The 21110-nt window shown below is 43.1% G+C and overlaps 1 protein-coding gene across 6 annotated transcripts; it reads left to right on the top strand.

Annotated features, from left to right (window-relative positions):
* The first annotated feature begins 5274 nt into the window (after nt 1-5274).
* Itfg2 (integrin alpha FG-GAP repeat containing 2) lies at nt 5275-21110 on the top strand. Of its 6 annotated transcripts, none has more exons than XR_010043698.1 (13): nt 5276-5492; nt 13820-13915; nt 14586-14627; nt 14792-14963; nt 15798-15937; nt 16375-16523; nt 16924-17021; nt 17192-17245; nt 17342-17433; nt 17895-18012; nt 19369-19542; nt 19617-20737; nt 20909-21110. XR_010043698.1 is itself a non-coding variant. In XM_013145023.3 (13 exons), exons 3-13 carry the CDS (start codon nt 13913-13915, stop codon nt 19718-19720), a joined length of 1146 nt encoding a protein of 381 aa, XP_013000477.1. In that variant the 5' UTR covers nt 5320-5492; nt 5857-5964; nt 13820-13912; the 3' UTR covers nt 19721-21110. The 6 variants fall into 6 exon arrangements, 5 of the variants coding, with proteins under 5 accessions (XP_005000647.1, XP_003463227.1, XP_005000646.1 ...); XM_013145023.3 differs by adding an exon at nt 5857-5964 and having other exon boundaries at nt 5320-5492; nt 19617-21110; XM_005000590.4 differs by having other exon boundaries at nt 5275-5492; nt 19369-19510; nt 19617-21110.

Below are 21110 nucleotides of genomic sequence, written 5' to 3'. Positions count from 1 at the left end.
TGTAACCCCAGTACCTATGAGGCCAAGGCAGGAGAATCACCATGAGTTCGAGACCAGCTTGGACTACAAAGTGAGCCAGCCTGAAGTCCATAGTGAAATGAAACCCTGTTGCAAATAGTAATAAAATAATAATCATAATAATGGAATCAAAGACAAACTGAAGGCCAAGGATATAGCTCAGCAGTAGGAAGCCTGCCTGGCAAGCATGAGGTCCTGAGTTCGATTCCCATACCAAAAAAGAAAAAACTAAACTGGAGATTGACATACCATGAGAACCAGTAAAGGCTATCATTGTACCACTCTTAACAATAAAAAGATCTGGGGCTGGGGATTTAGCTCAGCGGCATAAGTACCTGCCTTGCAAGCAGGCAGTTGTGAGTTCGATCCCTGGTACTGATAAAAATGAAAAAGACAAAAAAAAATTAAAAAAATATATCTACAATGATAATATAAACAGGAAGAAAGCAACTATTGATATACAGAAAATAATACAACAACTATGCCATCATTTGCAATAGAATTCAAAATGATAGCAGAGTCAACTAAATACCTAAAGATTAATAAGAGTTTTCTAGTAATACTAATAAAAATGGGTTGGGCTGGGCATAGTGGCACATGCCTGTAATCTCAGCATTTGGGAAACTGAGGCAGGAGAATCCCTATGAGTTGGAGGGCAGCCTGGGCAAAGTAAACAAGTTTAAGGCCAGTATGTACTACATAGTAAGATCTTGTCTCAAAAAAATAAATAAACAGGAGAGAAAAAGGAAAATAATGAAATTTGAAAACTAAAGGGAAACAAGAAAAGTGAGATAAAGAATCCTATTAATAAAGAAATAGAATTAGATAAAACTAACAGAAAGGAAATAAAAAAAAAATCTAAAACTAAAGCAAACAAGAAGTCACCAAGAAGGAAGCTCTCTCTGTGAATCAGCGCCTTGTGCAGGCCACTAGGGGGATAGCAAGACACTAGTCTTTTCCCATGAGTTAGCACCATACACACACTGTGGGAGAAGAGAATAAGTCACTGAGAAACAAGCCTTCCCTGTGAATCAGTGCCATGGGTGGGGTGCTGAAGGGACAGCCAGCTGCCAGCCCCTTTTGGCGCACGGGCTGGGAAACAAAGAGCCAATCACCATTTCCATATGTGACTGACTGATCAAGAGAAACACAGGCTGAGATGGTAGCTAGTGATGTGAAATACAATGTCATGCTTGTAGGGTTGAGCATTTCACTCACTTTGCAGGTCTAAAGCCAGTAGTAGTCTGATCATCTATTCAGAGGATAACAATATGCAGTATAGCATCTATGGGGGAATCTCCAGAGGGTATAGCCATTGTTAATTCCCTATGATCTTGTTTTGAAGTCCTGTATCATTTTCATTGTTTTGTTGGGCTGGGTTTTAATCTGTTTTGTTTTGTTTGATTTTATTATATCTGATGGCATGAACAGCTATTTCAAAGATAAGATATATTATGGTAGCCATTTTGGATTTACTTTTATCTTGCTTTGATTGACTTGTTTTGTTTTTATTGGTTCTGCTCTGTTTTGTTTGATTTTTACTAAGTTTGAAGGTATCTTCAGCTATTTTGAAGACAGTAAAAGGCATTATGGTAACCACTGATTTCCTATTGTTTTGAAGTCCATGTCACTTATGCTGGTTTGTTTTGATTGCCTTCTGATTTATTTGCTTGATTTTATTCTTTAAAATAAAAATTTAAAAAAATCCACTCCCATCCAAAACAAGAAGTAATGAGTCCAAAAAATTCCTTGGTGTTTTTGAATGAGTGCTTCCTTTCCAAGATCAGCAGTACTGGAATCCACCAGATATGGAAAAGGGAATAGTCACTAATTTCTACCAAAATACATGAGGATCACTTTGTTTTTGTCACCAAGTACCCTGGCCTGACCCAACTCTGAAGTCATTCCCTGACCTTGCACTCCACCAAGCTTTAGTTTTATCTTCGGCTTCATTTTTAAGACCAACAACAAAAAAAAATGTTTTTCTTGTTTTCACACATGAATGCTGAGTCCTGCCCCACTTTTCCTGTTGGGTGTGGCTGGTCAGTTGTGTCTTCCCTAGGCCATGTTCACCCAACTACTCCCATTCTCCTGCTCTGTGTACTCAAAGCCAGTACTAGCTTACAGCCTGCAAATGTGTGAGGTGCATTCCTCCTAACCCCTGCATGCTCCAGAGGCTCTGCTGTACATATATCTTAGACTATGTCAACTATCCAAGCATAGGCATATCCCTGATCATGTTGGCAGCTGGAGAGAGCAAATACACCACTTCATTTTGTTCTGGATCTAGACAGCAGATTAGAGGCTATCAAGCAGTTCAATGGACTTAGTGCCAGCCCTTTTAGACCCAATCCCTTCTAAAACCCACATACAAAGAGCTGGTTTTTCAAGTTGGACATGGGCAGGACCCTCATGCCTTTTCCAGCCTGAGCTTAAACTTCTCAGGAGGCCTATACCTAGCCTGCAACATCTCAATGATTGTCTTTTGTGGACTCTCCCCACTATCACTGGTAGTGACCCCAGAAACCCTGAAGTATAATTGGTCTGTATTCAATAGCCTTTTTAAAAATAAGGTTTCCTTATGTAATTCAAGTTTTGGATAATTTGGAGCTTGAGCCTACTTGAGCGCATTCTGCTTGAGCCTACTAAGTGCAGGAATTACAGGCATGTGCCATCACACCTGGCTTCTGCAGCTCAATCTCTAACCCCTTCCCAATATGGCTCCTGATTAAACACTCTCAAATTTAGAAGGAACTGCACTGGATTTCTTCCTGTTCTTAAAAACAAGAAATCTAAATGAAGAAGAGAAAACAGACTTGGTGGAGTGCAAGATCAGGGAATGATTTCAGTGTTGGGTCAGGCCAGGGCACTTAGTGACAGAAGCATAATGATCCTCATCTATTTATGTCCTAAGGATTATTTATTAATATTTTTATTTTGCAATTTCATTTAGAGGACTAAAAAAAGTGGAGAAACAATACAACAAAACAAGTGAATATTATATTTAGAGGTAAATAGTTTAATGTTTTTATATTGATATTCCTCAAAAACTAATAGTGATGCAGGAAAAAAACAGCAAAGCTGATGCCATCTTGTTTTTAAAATTTTTTTATTTTAAATTTTTTTTAACTTTTTTATTTTTTATCAGTACCAGGGATTGAACTCATGACTGCCCGCTTGCAAGGCAGGCACTTAAGCCACTGAGTTAAATCCCCAGCCCCGATGCCATCTTGTTAACATGCACCATTTTAGGTTTACGTTTCTGTTTCCTTGAGTTTTTTTCTTGTAAATGTTGAAATGCCTAACTAATCAAAATCATCACATAGGGCCGGGATTTAACTCAGTGGCACTGCACATGCCTGTCAAGCATGAGGTCATGAGTTTGGTTCTCGATTACCAAAAAAAAAAAAAAATCACCCTTTGGTTTGTCATATGATCATATGATTGAATGAAATCTGTGTACCATCTCCCTGGAAAGTTCCTGTTATTTTTAGAAACTGGACTAACTTTATATAAGCTGCTATTTTCCTCTCCTCAGGGTGGAAGCTCCTCACTTTGCTGGGACTTCCTCACTGGCAATAAAGTTTGTTTGTATCCATTTTTGGCCTCCATGAATTTGTCTCACTATTTTGCCACAACAGGAAACCCAGAGTTTAAGCTAGGATGAGAGAAGAGATATGAAGATTATTAGATGCAGTCATATAAAACCCATCATGAATGAGATAGTACATTTAAAAAACACTATGAAGAACTGGGTAACCCAAGCCTTTGAGTGGACCTGGGCAGCCTACAGTACACCACCAGAAGCAAGGACTGATAACGGTGTAGCCTTTAGATCTACTGTCTAGACCCAGTAAATCTAGACTGCTTCCTGTCCTGACCTGATGTTCCTTCTCACCTTATGTAACAGATCCATTGAGACTTCTAGGACCACATGTGCCATCCTCCTCCCCCTCTCTCAGGTAAAAAGGTCCTACTCCTTCAGCCTTCTCCCACTACATTCAGACAAAAAGTAGAGCTATCCCTGGTCTAACCTCTTCATGTGTGGTAATTTTATTTTTGCTGAAAGACCAAGTTATTAAATCAACCTAGGCTTACAAACTTAAATATATATTGAGCATCTGTAGGGTTTCTTAAATACTCTTACTGCCCTGATTTATCAGGTACCCCAAAGAAAGGGAGGGCAGGATTCAACGGGCAAAGTGAGAGTAATGGTCCCATGCACACTACAGAGTAAACCGACTGGGGAAGAGAGGTAGAAGCTTTGTATTTGTTTTAAAATGGAGGTTGTCTGCAAAGCAAAGTGGGTCTAGAATCCCAGTGAGCTTCATTTCCAGCCTAAGAACTTTCCCAGGAACCAGGAAATAAGTGATTAAAAAAACAAAAACAAAAACAAAAAACTAGTCCTGGGGGTTTGGATCTAATTTAATAGTCCCGCCTGCAACACCTTTGGCCAAATGTCTTAACCCTGCTGAACCTGTTTTCCTCATCTGCAGACACAGGTAACTATCCAACTTGACATTGTTGTGCTAATTTTGTGAAGAAATATAGGTGGAATGTAGCAGATGGTTTTAAACTATTGACCATTGCGGGGGCAGGGACTATATATATATGAAATAAAACCGCCACAAAGTCCATACTTCTTCAAGAGGAGTCACTTGAACTTTCCTGTTTTTTTGTGTTTTTCTTTTTTTGGTACCAGAGATCGAACTTATAACATTGCACTTGCCAGGCAGACCGCTGAGCCAAAGCGTCAGTACCCCTCTTTTTTCTTTTTTAAATGATAGTTGCAATGCGCATTGTTTTAACAAGTCCTAATGGGTGGCTAGTTTTATTTAAAAACACGGCTGGATTCTGACATACTGGCACATGCCTGTATACTAACCTCAATACTCGAGGCTGAAGCAGAAATTCGAGCTCAGTCTAGTCTACACAAGAGTTCCTAGCCGGCCTCAGGTACGCATGCGACACTGTTTCTAAACACTACTACCCCAAAAAGAAAACAACCGCTAGAAACCATATTGTTGCTGGTTATTACGATTACTGTTATTACGAATCTGAAACTTAGGCCCTCATGGCCAAAGCCATACAAGAGACCAAGCACTAAGCAACCCGCGCCGAAGACACTGAAGCGCCGCACCAGGCTTAGCTCGCCCCGCGCCACACCCCTGATCAACAGGAGCGGTCCGTCGCCCGGTCACTCACATCAAGAGCCGGAAGTCCCGCCTCTCCGCGGGGATAGATGCAGCAAGGATGGGGTTAGAGGGTCAAGCTGTGATGTAACTTTCCGCTTTCGGGTTCCTTCCGCCGGCGTGGGGTCGGGTAGTGCTTTGGGGACATTTCGCAGGACTTATCTGTTTCTCGACCCTGGAAATGCCATGAGGTCAGTTAGCTATGTTCAGCGCACAGCGATGGAGTTTAGTGGGAGCCTCTTCCCACACGCAATCTGCCTCGGGGACGTGGATAACGACACGGTGAGTGTTTACACTGTCAGACCCGCGGCCACCCTGCGCGGAGCAACACTCCCACAGGTGCGCGCATGCGCCGCGCGCGTGCGTGCTGCGGCCAGCGTGACACTGGAAAGAAATCAGTCTCTTGCTTCAGTGCTGTATATTGCTGAGGGGTGTGGTTGGCTTTGTTCCTCGGGAGTGTTTTTAAAGGTGGATTGACGATTCCCTCCTCTGCCTTGTTTGGTAGTTTGTGCACAGTACAAGCCTTGTACACCCTTGGTAGGCCAGTGTACTGGCTCCTGGCTTTTGACCAGCTTCTCCCAGTAGCATCACTTTTCAAATCAGTTTACCTTTCAAAGCTACAAAATGCGTTTCGCTTCTAAACTAGAAAAACCCTGCGCTGCCAGGGCTGCACTCCTGGGAAGACTTCTCCAAGCGCCTTCTACCACGTGACCGCTGCTGATACACGCAGTATCTGCCCAGAGTGGGTGCGTTGGTGGGTATTTTAAAGAACTCTCCGTATATTTTTCCCTTCCTTGAGTGTTGTTCCTTTTCTCATGTTTAAATAAATTAATGTTGCCGAGAATGCAGCTCAGCTGGTGCAGCGCCTCCTTAGCAAGAGAGTTCAATTCTTCGTTACCAACATTTTTTAAAAAATTAATTAATGTTGACAAAGCAGGTGGAGCAACGCGTTAGTGCTCGGGGATTATTACCTCTGCTCTCCCTTTCCCCAGTGCTCTGCATCCGGGATTCAAGTCAGCCACTCAGGTGCAGGTACCAGATTTAAAGAAAATAAGTATCGGTTCTGTATTGAATATGTACAGAATTCCTTGTCATTCCCTAAAAATACAGCCTAACAACTACCAGCATGTATCACTTAAGGAGATAAGCAGTGTGTTGTTACGTAGTTTTGTTGTTGCATAGTTTGCTTAAGTAAACCTGAAAGCCATAGTACACTATACCAAGACTAGATTAGGTGGTGCATAACTTCCTAATATGTGGTCCACTATTGTTCAAATTATGTGCAGTGCATGACTATTTACAGAGCACTCTTAACAGTTACGTAAAGTTTATGGGAAGATGTGTGTAGGTTTTGTGTAAAACCTACTATGCCATTTTATATAAGGTACTTGAGCATTGGTGGATTTGGGAATTTATGGGGGTCTTGGAACCAATCTCCCACAGACACAGGGCAACATCTGCAAATTATACTACTTTTATTTAAAAAAAAAAAACAAACCCTGAAGATTGAACCCTTTATACTGAGGCCTTTATATTAAGCTACATCTCTCCAGTCCCTTTATTTTTATTTTTGAGACCGGATCTCACTAAATTACCCAAACTGGGCTTGAACTTGAAATCCTCCTGCCTCAGCTTCCCAGAGTGCTGGAGTTACAGGCTGGTGCCACCACACCCAGTTCAAGAATTTTTCAAACCTGTTTTTTCACTATTATAATTCCAACACTTGCAGCAGTCCCTGGACACATAATTAGCACTCAGTAGACATTTTTATTAAATATTACTTTAAAAAGCAAATGTGAAAAAAAAGTTTTAGGCTAGGATGTGGCTCAGTGGTAGATCATTTGGCTAGGTGGTATGACTGGGTTTAATCTCCAGTACCACAAAAATAGAAAAAAGGAAGGGAAGGAGGGAGTGGAGGAAGAAATGGAGAAAGAAGAAAAGAAAGAAAAAAACCAGGCATTGTGAAGCACACCTGTAATTCTAGCACTCAGATCCAGAGGCAGCAGGACTCCTAAGTTGGACAATTAGTAATTTAGCAATTGGACAATTTAGTAATTTAGCAAGACCCTGACTCACAATAAAATCTGAAAAAGGACTAGAGATACAGCTCAGTGAAAAGGACCACAAAAACAAAAACAAAAAACTATGTGTTTGAAAGTAACTGGAAGTATTGGGCATGGTGGTCCACATCCCTGCATTCGGGAGGCTGCATTCAAGGCCAAGGCCAGCCTGAACTGCAGAGCAAAACCTAGTCTCAAAAAGCAAAAACAAACAAACAAAACAAAACAGAAAAACCACTGGAAGAGCTTTGCCTGTTACTAGTAAGTATAACTCAAAGTCAGGTTGCTGAGATTAAGTTGGTGAGTGATATAGCATAGCACACTTGCCCCACTTGAGTACTGACAGAAATTTTGTTAGGGGACTGAGAGTGTAGTCCAGTGACAGAATGTATGCTTGAGGCACTGTGTTCAATCCCTAGCACTACTAAAGAGAAAAGAGAAACTCTGTTAGCAGTCCCCAAAAGGAACATTTGGAGATTTGGGGCAGGTAAGACAGATTTTGTTTTAAGGAACCCTTATAAATGTTTGGAACACATTATTTGTTTTAAGACTGCCCACGGAAGCCTTGGCTGCAGTGGAGACAGCAAGCCTTTTAAAGGCCCAAGCAGAACACAGAAAAAGCTTGCCTTCTTTTTCCTTTAGCATTGCTGTTCAGTGGTGTACTCTCCTGAGGTCAGAGCCAAGCTCAGCTACATGGAAGCCAATCTGGTAGGAAGGTTTCTAGCAGATGGCTACCCTAGAAATGTCCTCCTGCATTTTGCCTGATGGATCACATCTATTTGCTCACTGCATCTCATCCATGTGGTAGCTCTGACAGATAGATTCCAGGCTATTGTGTATTTGTTACTTTATTTTGTGCTTCTCTCAGAGCAGTGGAAGGAGGATTGTGCCTGGGAGTGTTGCCCAGATTCAAGTGGGTAGAGGGGGAGTGGTCTCCCAGCCCGAGATGCACTACCTGTAGTTCATCTGTCTGCCACATTTACTGTGGGAAGGTGGGATATACCCACTGCTCCTCATCTGCACTGCTCCTCATCTGGAACACACAGCTGCTAGAATTGTAAGCTCTCAGTTTCAGTAATGAACTCAAGAAGAAGAGTTTAGAATAAAAGAAGACAGATTATTTGGGAAAAGACAAAAAAGAAGATAGCTACCCTAGGAAAGTAGAGGACATTAAAAGTGAATGCTCCTGAGCTCTTATCCCTGGCTTCTTTTATTTAGAACTAATGATTTTCCTAGCCCTTCTATGGTCACCTGGAAGTTGTTGCCATCTGATTGGCTGTCTTTGATCTTAACCTGGGCCTGCCTACTGTCTTTCTAGCCTTTTGATTTCTTCCTGTCCCTTTGTGATGGATTACAAGGGAGTGGAAGGCAGTTTATAGGAAGGTAGCTTAGATTTAATGATTAAGTAGAAGGAATATGTTTATCTGGTGCAATAATAAAGTGATGTTAAAGTTCAGAGCATGCATACATATGTATGTGTGGTTTTGTGTGTGTGCATGCAAGCACCATGCATGTCTTACATATCAATTAAGAGTTTTGGGGCTGGGGATTTAGCTCAGTGGCATAAGCACCTGCATTCCAAGCAGGCGGTCATGAGTTTGATCCCTGGTACTGATAAAAAATAAATAAATAAATAAAATTTTAAAAAAGAGTTTTCAGATTGCTGCCCCTTATCTCCTCTGCATTTATCAGGTAAGTGAGGAAGGCCGGTTTTCCTGAGTTTTATGTTTCTAATTTCATGTTTTGTTAACTTTTGTAGATAAATTCTATGGTAATAGTACTACCTGGTACCTCTCTCAGTCTAGTTTCTCTCTTTTGTCCAGTTGCTCTAACTCTAGAGAATCTACCTGTAAGCAAGGCAGAATCTGCTTTTAGAAAGTTTCTTTATTACTTTTTGGGTTTTGTTTGTTTGCTTGTTTTGTCTTTTTGAACAGGGTCTTACTATGTAGTTGAGGCTGGCCTTGACCTCACTTTGTAGCCCAGGCTGGTCTGAAACTTTCATTGATCCTCCTGCCTCAGCCTCCCAGTGCTGGAATTACAGGTGTGTACCACCACACCCAGCTTTCCCTATTAGTTTTTAATTTTTCCCTACGTAGACCCCGTGTTTCCTTACACTGTTGTGATTTTCTTCCTGTGTCTCTGCCTTGTAAATCTAGGTGGTGGTTCTAAGCAGAAAGTTTGTGGTACTTATCTTTGTACTCCCCATCAGTTGTATGGGTTTATCTGAAACCTCCAGGACTAGCTGGGCATTCTCTTTCATTCCAATTAGAGTCAGTGGCTCACCAGTTACTGTAGCACACAGCATTCACTGCTCTTTTCCAGTGTGTGTTTTTCCCTGAAGACCTAGGTTTTTGTTTTGGTTTGGTTTTGGTTTTGTCTTTTTGAGACAGGGTCTTATTATGTAGCCCATGCTGGCCCTGAACTCACAGCGATCCTCCTGCCTCAGTGCTGGGATTATAGGTATAGACCACCGTGCCTGACTCCCTGAGGGCCTCTGGAGTCACCCACTGTGTCTCTGTAGATTTAATCTTCTTTTCTCATGAGCTGCAAGCCAGGAGCTAGGGAGAAAGTGCAGATTTCCCCTTCCTTTTTCTGCATTGTTGTGATCTTACTCTTCAGTTTCTCAGTAAGCTCCAGTGTTCCCATCATTGCGTCCCAGGATGCAATGCAGGACGCAATGTTCTTTTCTTCCCCAAGGAGTTATCTTCCAATTTCTGGATTCCAAATCTTGGAGAGGCTGATCTGTTGCTGCCAGGAAGATGCACTCTGCCATCTTCCTGGAAATCGAGTCTATAAAACTTTTTTTAAAAAAATATTATCCTTATGCAACCAAGATTCATATACCCATCAAAACTCTCTCTGAAAATTAATGGAGAATAAGATGCTTCCAAGACAAGGAGGAACTGTGGGAGTTCGTGGACACCAACCCAACCCTACAGAGAGTGCTGAAGGACATTCCAGAGAAAGAGGAGAAGGGATACCAGCATTCCAGCAACAGTGGCAGAGAGGCCTCAATGAACGGGGCAGACAGTGGAAAGAGGGAGTAAGGTGGACAAATTATAGCAGTAATGTGGAGTAGCAGACATGAGGCAGAGACGGTAAGCTAAAGACTTTAGCATAGATAGCTTTGATACACTACAAAAAAAGGCAGAGGTCATTGTTAATAGTGTATCAGGATTTAAAAGTCACAGTAGTCTTATCGCCCTGTTTAGTGTGAATTTAATTTGTTCTGGTCTGTCCACTCATATTGGATCTGACCCAAACATAGCAGGTTATACCATGGTAACTATCCTTAATTTCCTATTAACTTGAGCTGAAATCCTGTACTACTTATATTGTCTTACTATGACTGATCTTATTTGAATCTGATTCATAAGACCGTGGTTTTGCCTTGGCTGATTTTATTTGAATTTGATATGCTTGATAGTATCAACCCTAAAAGTAGAGGCAACTACTCTGAAGATGACATGATGTAAAAGATACCCATACCAGTATTAATTATTAACAGCTCTCAAGTCCTACAATGTTTTCAAAGTTGTGTTATTATAAAAATAGCTAGGTAATACTATGTTCAACTATATTAAGTCCGATGATGTGGACAAGACTATGCAAAATACCAAGAGAAAGCACAGTAACTACGGTAGATCACCTAATATTGTGGTCTTATGTGTCTTTTTCACTGCATGTTTTTCTAGGAATTTGTTTTGCTGTCTTGTTACGATTTGTTTTCCCCTATAATACAGAGAGGATAGATATACATGTAGAAATTCACGCATGAGAAGATTCTTTTAAAAAACTATTTACGGGCACAGATTATATAATATAGTATGTAATGAACAGATACTCTAAAGAAGAAGAGACACTAAGAAACCCAATGCTAATTTTGTAGTATTATGATATAAAATCCAGCAATACTATTATTCACTGATCAGAGTGATATTAGTCTAGTCTCTTAAGTTCAATATCAGCATATGTAAAGATAAGGACAGCTACTACCAAGAGAATGAGGAAATGTGATGGTAGTTATTATTGTCTTCCCCAGTGTCAGATCTTGAAGACCTAAAAAGCCTTCATCATCCTGTAATGATCTGATTAGTTCTATAATATGCTGTATGTATTTAATGTGTGTGAAGAGGGGGACAACTATTTGAAAGAAACTAGAGACAATTAGATAGACAGTGAAGATCTCCAGTGGACTCGCTTTGAAATCTGTATTTCTAAAAAAAAAAAAAAAAAAAAAATCTGTATGTCTTTAAATTGTTTTTTTTTTTTTTTTCTGGTCTTTTTCCTTTTTGTCAGTACCGGGGATCGAACTCATGACTGCCTGCTTTCAAGGCAGGCATTTATGCCGCTGAGCTAAACCCCCAGCCCCTTTAAATTGTTTTTTTTTTTTTTTTTAACTGTTTTGATATGTTTAATCTTACCCTCTTTAAGATATAAAACAAGTGTGTAGGACTGATAACCATATTACTAAGTTTTTGTTAGATCATTGAGCAGAAGTGTTGGCAGTGTCAGTATTTGAATGTCATTTTACATACTTTAATACTGTAACCTGAACAGCTATTTCTAAGATGACAATATGTAACTTATCAACTGGTGATTTCTTACCATTTATTTTTCTGTAATTCTGTATTATTTCTACCCTTTTTTATCTCCATGTATTTTTTTTTGTTTGTTTCTTTTTCTTTAAATAAAAGAAAAATGGATTGAAAAAAATATTATCTTGATTGGCTAACAATTGGAATAAAGACGTGTCACCAACCTTAAGGGCATCTTTATACTTATTATCTACCAATTTGAATTAGCTCACTGTCAAGCCATGTTAACATAAGCATTTGAACTGTGAGTATCTACTTATCTATGAACCAGTTGAAGTAGAACTTCTGGAGAATAATATATACCTGGAAGTTAACATGTAGAAACATACATATTAGCCTGTATCATATATAACCTTTACATTGCCAAACTTGCAGGCTTTATTTGCAAGTTTCATCTAAGCCTACTAACCCTCATTTTATATGTTTAAGAGCCAGCAGTTTACAAGAACAAAAGTAAAAGGAAAAAACTATTTGGGTTTCTTTGTTTGTTTGTTTTTTTGTACCAGGGATCAAGCTCTTAACCCTGTGCTTGGCCAGGTGGGTGTTTACTCCACTGAGCTAAATCCCCAGCAAGGAAAAAACTATTTGTAATAATAGGGTTTGGTTCTACTTGGTTATCATGCTCAATCTCTAGGTGACTCTCCAGGTAGCAGTGGTAGAGAGGCTTTTTAGAGCATATATCGATTGCCCTCCTCGGAGCCTGGCCACCACTTGAGGGTACCACAGGCCCAAAGCAGCAATGTTGACCTCATGGATGCCTTAAGGCTTTATCCCTCAGGCACCACCATCCCTCATTGTTAAACACACCTGCGGTTTTACAGGCCTGCTAGAGGAGACAGGGCCTCAGAAGCTGCCCTTGTCTTTTTATTTGGTCCTGGATAACAGGAGGTCTGAAATTAGATGTTTCAGTATTTTGGATTGCTTTCAAAATGTATCCCATTGGTAATCTACAAATTAGAAGAGCTGAAGTCAGGCATTTAGGGCAGAGAGCTGTTTAGGAGTTGGACTTTACTGGGATGCATCAGATCATATTTTCTGGGATGAATCAGATCATCTAGTCCTCTAACTTCTTCTGCCCCCAGCACACACACACACACACACACCCCTCTAAAAATTTAAAATCCGAGAAACTGTGTTGTTCACATAGACCCCCAACCACCCCCCCAAAATAATTGAAGGGTGCTGGGGTGGAACCAGGGCCTTATGCATGCTAGGCAACCATTGTACCACTGAGCTTCAAGCCAAGCAAGTCTCAAAGATTTTTAATAAAAAGTTAATGAAGGTCTAGGGATATAGCTCAGCAGCGCAAGTGCCTGCCTAGCAAGCGCAAAGTCCTGAGTTTAATTCCCAGTACCAAAAAAAAGTTAATGCAGATGCAGTTCGAAATCATGTCATTTCCCAAGGAAAGGGTGAGCCCTCTCCTGATGTAGTACAGTTTAGTTGTCTTGAGTAGGCATTGAGAACAGCCTAGAAATGCAAAAAGAACTAATTAAAGCAGCTAGTTAATCAAGCAACTGGTCCAGTTTAGAAACATAAAAGATTAGAGAACAAGAGTAAAAGTTACAATAAAAAAGGAGATAAGGACCTTTCTTTCCAAGCTGAAGATATGCTAATTTAGCTGACAGCTCCTCCCTAATCTCTGGGCTGGATTTGGGAAATCTTAGAAATGCAGAATAACCAGTTTCCCTTGAACTGAGTTTCCTGTATACCAGATAAATAGTTTCCTTTAAACCCTAAACCCACAAAGCCACCTGCTTAAAATAAGTCCCCCATCCCCTGCTTATGCGTATAAAGCCAAGACTTAAGACTTCTGTGCCCTCTGGAGCCTTTTAATAAACACTCCTCTAACTTCCATTTGTCCATGGTTTTATTCTTCAACCACATGAGACAGATGGCTTAGGTTTATATAAAATAAGCTGTTTCACTAACACTCATCTCTCTCCCTTTGAAGTTAAATGAACTGGTTGTGGGAGACACCAGTGGAAAGCTGTCTGTGTATAAGAACGATGACAGCCGGCCGTGGCTCACCTGCACCTGCCAGGGGATGGTTAGTATTCACCTCCCTGGGTCTTGGGGGGAAGGTGGGGAAAGGAACCGTTTGGTGCAGGAGCTGTGAAGCTGCGGAGCTCTCCAGTTTATCCTGACCTGCCAGCTGCTCAGAGCAGCCCTGCTTGGGATTTATTTGAGACAAGCCAAGCTCACATCTCCTCTGCCTTAGCTTTGCATACAAGGCTGGGTGTGCTTTATGTTCTGAGAAATACAGTTAGGCTCTTTCGTCACTGTGTAAACATCATAGAGTATATGTACAAACTAAGATAACTACTAAGGACTAGGTGATGGAATCTAACAGGTGTACCATCATACATGTGGTTTGTTGTTGATGAAGCACTGTTACGGAATGTATGATTGGATGGTTAAAAATGGGAGTAGTAATTAGATAAGTCTAGAAATACGAAAGTCTAGCTATGTAAGATGAAAGGTTTTGTTTTACTTTGTTTTAAGCTCAAATTATCTCACCTACCTCAGGTTTTCATATTGCTGTCTGGGTAAACCAAATCCATAGCACAATGAATTGGTAAAGACTATCAATGTAGGTCGCATGGCGTAAGTTTTCAGCAAAGCATGCTAACTAGGAAACCTACTCCATCTTGCTTTGCAGAGATTAGAGAGGACTTTGCTCCCTGCTGCTTCCCTGAGCCTCCCTTTCTCTCTTGCAGTTGACTTGTGTTGGGGTTGGAGATGTGTGCAATAAAGGAAAGGTAGGGACTGTAGGGAATCTTGGGCTTTGATAAAATTCCTTGGCCTTCTCCCCTCCATTTGCCAGTGGGAGCCAGCCTTGACCCCTGAGATCTAATTATCAGCCTTGTACCCCGAGCTCCCTTTCCTGCCCAGTCTGTCTCTCCTGTACCTCTCTTTTTCCTAGAACCTGGTGGTAGCAGTGAGCGCTGAAGGCTGGTTTCATTTGTTTGACCTGACTCCTGCTAAAGTGCTGGATGCCTCGGGGCACCACGAGACACTAGTGGGAGAGGAGCAGCGTCCAGTCTTCAAGCAGCACATCCCAGCCAACACCAAGGTCATGCTGATCAGCGACATCGGTGCGCATGGCTGCCTTTGCAGAGAACCAGGGCCACATTCAGTGGGCATTAGGACAGATCTCAAGGATGGGAGGGGGGGTCTGGTATTCTTTTGCACATGTGTCATGTATTTATTGTGGGTTTACTGAGCTCTCATTGTAACCCAGGCATTGTTCTAGGCACTGGAATTACAATAATGAATGAAATCAACAAAAATAACTGTCCCTCTTAGACTTGACTACCAAAAAACAGGAAAAAAACCATTTTGTGAGAAAATTAAATAGTTGTGCTGGGGCTGTAGCTCAGTTGTAGAACAGTTCTCTAGCATGCATGAAGCCCTGGAATACATCTTCAGCACAGCAGAAAATAAATACTAAGTTGGAAGGTAATAAATGCTACAGAGAAAAATAAGTCATAGAAAGTACTCCGGCATTATCAAGGTAGAAGTAGCAATTTTAAGTGGATTTGTCAAGGATGTCCTTGCTGAGTAGGTAACGTCTGGCAGAAAGAGTCAAGAGAATGAGCTTGCAGACACAGGACTGCTGTTTTAACCAGAAGCTGGCTGAATGTGGTGGAGATGTATGGGATGAATCAGGACCATGTACGAATAAGGAAGAGAGTACAAGCAGTGAGGCCTGTAGGAGAGGGGGATGGTGAGCTGCACGGGCACAAGGAAAGGTTGGGGCAGGCAGCAGCTACGGAGAGGATGAGTACCATGAAGACTGGACATGCTGTTGTACTGGGTAAAAAGTGCCAGTAGCAATGACAGTGGCAGAGGCGAGGAAGATACTTGTGGTCCGCAAGATGACCAGCACAGATTTGCCTCCAAATGCAGTTTGTTCTCTGTTCCCACAGATGGAGATGGGCGTTATGAACTGGTGGTAGGACACACAGACCGTGTGGTACGTGCCTTCCGCTGGGAAGAGCTGTCTGAGGGCACTGGACACCTGACCGGACAGCTGGTATCCCTCAAGAAATGGATGCTGGAGGGCCAGGTGAGAGGCTGATGAGGCAACCCAGGAGCCCAGTGATCAGGGAGAAAGGCCTTCTGGAGGGTGCTTGTGGAGAACAATCATGGGACAGGGTCCAGAGCGGAAGAAGGGAAAATCACTTGCTGAGAAAGATCCAAAGAGACTCATCGCCAGTCAGGATCTTCACAGAAATTCTAGTAACAGGTAAAGAAGGAGGAGCACTGGGCTGAGAAGTAGGAGTATACAGTAGGTATAGTATGGACCGATGAGGATTAAGACCCAGTGGGACACTAATAGTGGGGAGCGGGAGGGGAGGATTCTCCAGGCTCCACAGTCCTTACTCCTGCACCGCCAGAACTGGAGAGCTATTCTCAGGAACCCTGCCCCACCAAATCCCCTTTCTGATGGCCCTCACCCCTCCTTCTTACTCTATCCACACCGAACCCCGTTCCCTAATGCAGGTGGACAGTCTCTCAGTGACACTGGGACCGCTGGGTGTTCCTGAACTGATGGTATCTCAGCCAGGCTGTGCATATGCAGTTCTTCTGTGCACCTGGAACAAGGACACTGAATCCTCCCCTGCCTCTGAGGAGGCCGTGGAGGGCGGTAGGTAAGGGAGTTCAAGACTACATAGCGTGGGGCTGGGGATTTAGCTCAGCGGCATAAGCGCCTGCCTTGCAAGCAGGCAGTCGTGAGTTCGATCCCCGGTACCGATAAAAAGGAAAAAAAAAAAAAAAAAGACTACATAGCGTGTGGGGCACAAAGAAGCAAAGCAGGCTTCCGGAGGGCACATAATAGTAAGATGGACCTCCTTCATCTCCTGTTGCACAAGATTATTCAGGGACTCAGGGAATCCTGAGCTTTAACTTTGCAGCATCTAAAAGACGCTCAAGGTTTTTGTCTGGAAAGTCGATCGATCTTCCTTGCTCTTAATGGGTATAGCAGCCCACAAGGGCCCAGAGAGCTCAGCTCACATGGACCCACTTGGCCCACCTCCCACCTCTTCACAGAGAGACCTCAGCTGCGCGAGACGTAGTGCTACATCAGACATCTGGCCGTATCCACAACAAGAACGTCTCCACTCACCTGATAGGCAACATCAAACAAGGTGAAAGTGGGGTGGGAGGGAGTGAGCTGAGGGAAAGCGTGGTTTGAAGGAGAGAGATCCGGGGCTCTGACCTTGCTAGTAGATTGTCCTTCCATCCCTGAGGGTGGCTGCCTTCTTCTAGAAACAGGTCTTGCTTCTCTGCCCTTCACATTGTTCCATTCCACCTGCAGGCCACAACCCTGAGAGAGGTAACTCTGGCCTCTTTGCCCTCTGCACCCTGGATGGTAAGCATAGCTAGATTGGGCAGAGCAGAGGGCTCTGCCCATGGGGGTCTTCTCACAACCCACCTCATCCACACTGGGCCACCTGTCCCCTCACAGGGACACTGAAGCTTATGGAGGAAGCAGACAAGCTGTTGTGGTCAGTGCAGGTGGATCACCAGCTCTTTGCCCTGGAGAAATTAGATGTCACGGTACGTGGGGATGGGTGGACCAAGCATTCATTCGTGCATTCTGTACAGAAATGATTCTGTATTTAGCCACTTACGTTCCTCTGAACGTTTCTGTAGCACCTCTCATGTCATTCATGGTGCCTGAGATATGGAGAGCAGGGATTGGGTCCAGGGTGTCAGGGGCAGGACCCTGCTTTCCCTATCCTAGTCACCATGAATGGCTTGACTTGCTATCAATAAACTGAAAGCTTGGAGCTGAATTGCCTCAGAATGAAGTTGTGAACAACGCTGCCTGTTCCGTGGCATTATGAAAGGTGGCTCATTTGACTACTCTGTTGGATGGTCACAGTTCTTTCCCAGCTCACCGTCTGCTATCCAGAGTCAAGTTCACTGTTCTTTATTGTTCTTCCAGCCTCCACCATTAGATGTCTTGCTAAAGGACTGCAGGACACTCCTGCCTTCTTGTCTCTGGCCTTTTTCAGGGTAATGGACATGAAGAGGTGGTCGCATGTGCCTGGGATGGACAGACATATATTATTGATCACAACCGTACCGTTGTCCGCTTCCAAGTGGATGAAAATATCCGTGCCTTCTGTGCAGGTGGGACCTCACGCCCCACCCCCACCCCAGCCTCCTCTCTGGGCACACTTACATTAGACAGTGACATGAGAGGTGCTCATTTCCATTCTCGGTGGACATAACCACAAATGGAAGTCTTCATAGATAAATGAGTTCTTTTATATATATATTTTGTCTTTTTCGTTTTTATCGGTACCAGGGATCGGACTCACGACTGCCTACTTTCAAGGCAGGCACTTATGCCACTGAGCTAAATCCCCAACCCCGATAAATGAGTTCTTTAATTCAGTATCAAGTCAGTGTTTTACTAGAGAAATAGATATAACACAAGATACACAAATGTATGCAAAGTTACCAGCTCAGCTTACAATGGCCACCCATATAATCAGATGAGGAAGCGTGCAGAGGGTGTCTGCACTGGAGACTGAAGCATTCAGTGTTCAGTCTAGCGCTCGCTGCAGTTTCCTGTGTCAGTCCATATCAGAAGGCCAGTAGGAAGGCTGAAGGGTCTTTGCTGGAAGGCTGAAGGATCCGCAATGGAAGCCAAAGAGTCTGTGCTGGAAACCAGGAGATTATGTCCAAGATGAAGGGGAAGACTGGAGCTTCTCCAAAGATCAGAAAGCAGATCGATCCTTCCTCCTTTCCCCTTCATAGCACCCAGGCAATGAGCCACCCTAAGGTGGATCTTCCATATCCTAGGGTGTAGAATTGCTGAGCCAATTTACACTTCTTTTAAGTAAACTTCTCAGGTTAACACAGTCACCCATGACAAGCTCCTTCATCAGCAAGTGATGGGCAGATGTCCTGTGACCGTCTCGATAGTTTTTTGCATTTGTTTGTTTGTTTTGTTTTGTTTTAGGCTTTTCTGAGACAGGGTTTCAGTGTAGTTCAAGTTGGCCTTCAACTCACTTTATATATTCCAGGCTGCCCTAGTACTCCAGCTGATCCTCCTGCCTCAGTCTCCTGAGTACTGGGATTACAGGCATGGTTCACCATAGCCCTTGAAAGACATACACCAATGACCTGAAAAAGCTGACATACATTGCCTTGAAAAAAGTGTGTGAACCTAAGAGAACCCTCTCTTCCTGGTCACATTTCGCTGGCCTGCCCTTTGGACTGGTAGGGTTGCCCCTGAAGACTCCAAAGATCTCTCTAGAGTGGAAAAAAAAAAAAAAAGTAGCACCTTTTCGGATGCTGTTCTAGTTTTCTACAATTTTTCCATGTTTTTAACCTATTTTACTGAGTTTCCACAGAGAAGAAATAGACAGTATACCATTGTTTGTTGCTCAGCATTTTGACTCTGATACCTGGGTCTTGTTCTTCCCCCAGTCACTGGAACTCAAGCTTGACCTCTGTCTCGTTGTCCCTGTCTCCCAGGCCTGTATGCCTGCAAAGAGGGCCGCAACAGCCCCTGCCTCGTGTATGTCACCTTCAACCAGAAGATCTATGTGTACTGGGAGGTGCAGCTGGAGCGGATGGAATCTAGCAATCTGCTGAAGCTACTAGAGGCTGAGCCCGAGTACCGTAGCCTGCTGCAGGAGCTGGGTGTGGGTGAGTCCTGGGAAAGCCAGAGGCCAGGCATGTAGGAACCCACAGCCTTTCACCTGTCCCCTTTCTGTCCTCAGATCCTGATGACCTCTGTGCAGCTCGCACCCTGCTTCACCAGATCCTCTACCATCCAGACCAGCCACTACAGAGCCCCTCCTCCAACGCCCAGGACCCTACCTAGCTGGACTTGGTCTGAACCCTCAGCCCAAAGGTGTCCACAGTGTTGGCAGGAGACAGAATGCACTTATAGAGGAACAGAAGTGGATATTTGCATGGAAGGTGCAGTGATGCTAGGCTGACTGTGACCTAGAAGCCTCTTGATATTTTTAAACAGTGTGTATATATGAAATACATAATGACTACATTCATTTTGGAGAATTGGTATTATGCATGTGGCATATTGATCATTTTAAATTTTTTTGTCTGCCTCCCTTACCTGCCAAGCAGCCACGATCTCCTATGGGGAAGTGGGGGCTCACTTGGAGTAGTCCACACAGGCTTAGAACCTGGTTACACCAGACTCATGTTCCTGCTTCAGCTCCCCAAGTGCTGGAATTACAGGCATCTGCCACCATGCCCAGCTTGTCTCTTTCTGATGAAGAAGAGATAAGGTAACCTTCTGCCCATTTCCTCATGGACTCAGTCAGCTGGCCTTGTTCTGAATCACCTGGCATACCCCTGCCTCCCCTCAAAGCTCCCTGCTCTCACTGCAGAAAACAGACTTGTGTCTGAGAATGGACAACAAATGTTTTGCACAGCTGTAACACCCAAAAGGAGACCAGTCTTTGGACCCAAGAAAGCTGTGGAGGTAGAACCTCCATCACATCCTAAGCTTCACCTTTCATGGTACTGCTCCAGATAAATGACGGTAGTAATCGCCACAAGATCAGCAAATCCTTTTGTTTAAGAAGGTCTTCCAGGATGTTTTACAGCTTGATCTTGAGTGCCTGACAACACTGAGATGATTTTTTTTTTATTGGTTAAAGCAGTATGATCAGTGCTTTCATGTTTTGCCATATTCCTCACCCCCTGTCCTGTTTTGCTCCAGTGCTAAGGAGAGAACCCAGGGCCTTGCACATGCTAGGCAAGCATCTACCACTGAGCTATGCCTCAGCCCTGCCATGTTCTCAAGTATTGCACAGCCTGCAGGACTTTCTCCCACATTCCCGCCTTCCTCTTTCCCAGAACACCTTATTGGGTAAGACCATTGTCATTTACAATTTGATGCAGGTTTATCTTCCAGATCATAATCAGAATTATATGATGGGCTATTTATGTCGTGTGTGTGTGTGTGTGTGTGTGTGTGTGTGTGTGTGTGTGTTTGCCATTTTGGAGATTAAACTCAGGGTCTTTTTTTATTTTGAAACAGGGTTTCGCTAAGTCTAAATTGCCCAGGCTGGGCTCAGACTTGGGATCCTCCTGCCTCAGCCTCCAGAGTGCTAGGATTACAGGTGTGCACTACCACCTGGAGCTTTTTGCTCTTGATTCTGTGCTCCAAATCAGTGCTTTGGAGTTGTAATCCTTCAGTGGCTGTGGCCAGCATTTTTTAAAATAAACTAGAAGACATCAGA

The sequence above is a fragment of the Cavia porcellus genome, unplaced genomic scaffold (genome assembly GCF_034190915.1).
Source record: "Cavia porcellus strain 051 isolate PalLab524CR breed Dunkin Hartley unplaced genomic scaffold, mCavPor4.1 scaffold_27, whole genome shotgun sequence".
Lineage (NCBI taxonomy): Eukaryota > Metazoa > Chordata > Mammalia > Rodentia > Caviidae > Cavia > Cavia porcellus.
The sequence above is the reverse complement of the archived record's forward strand: the minus strand, read 5'-3'. Positions and strand labels throughout refer to the sequence as shown.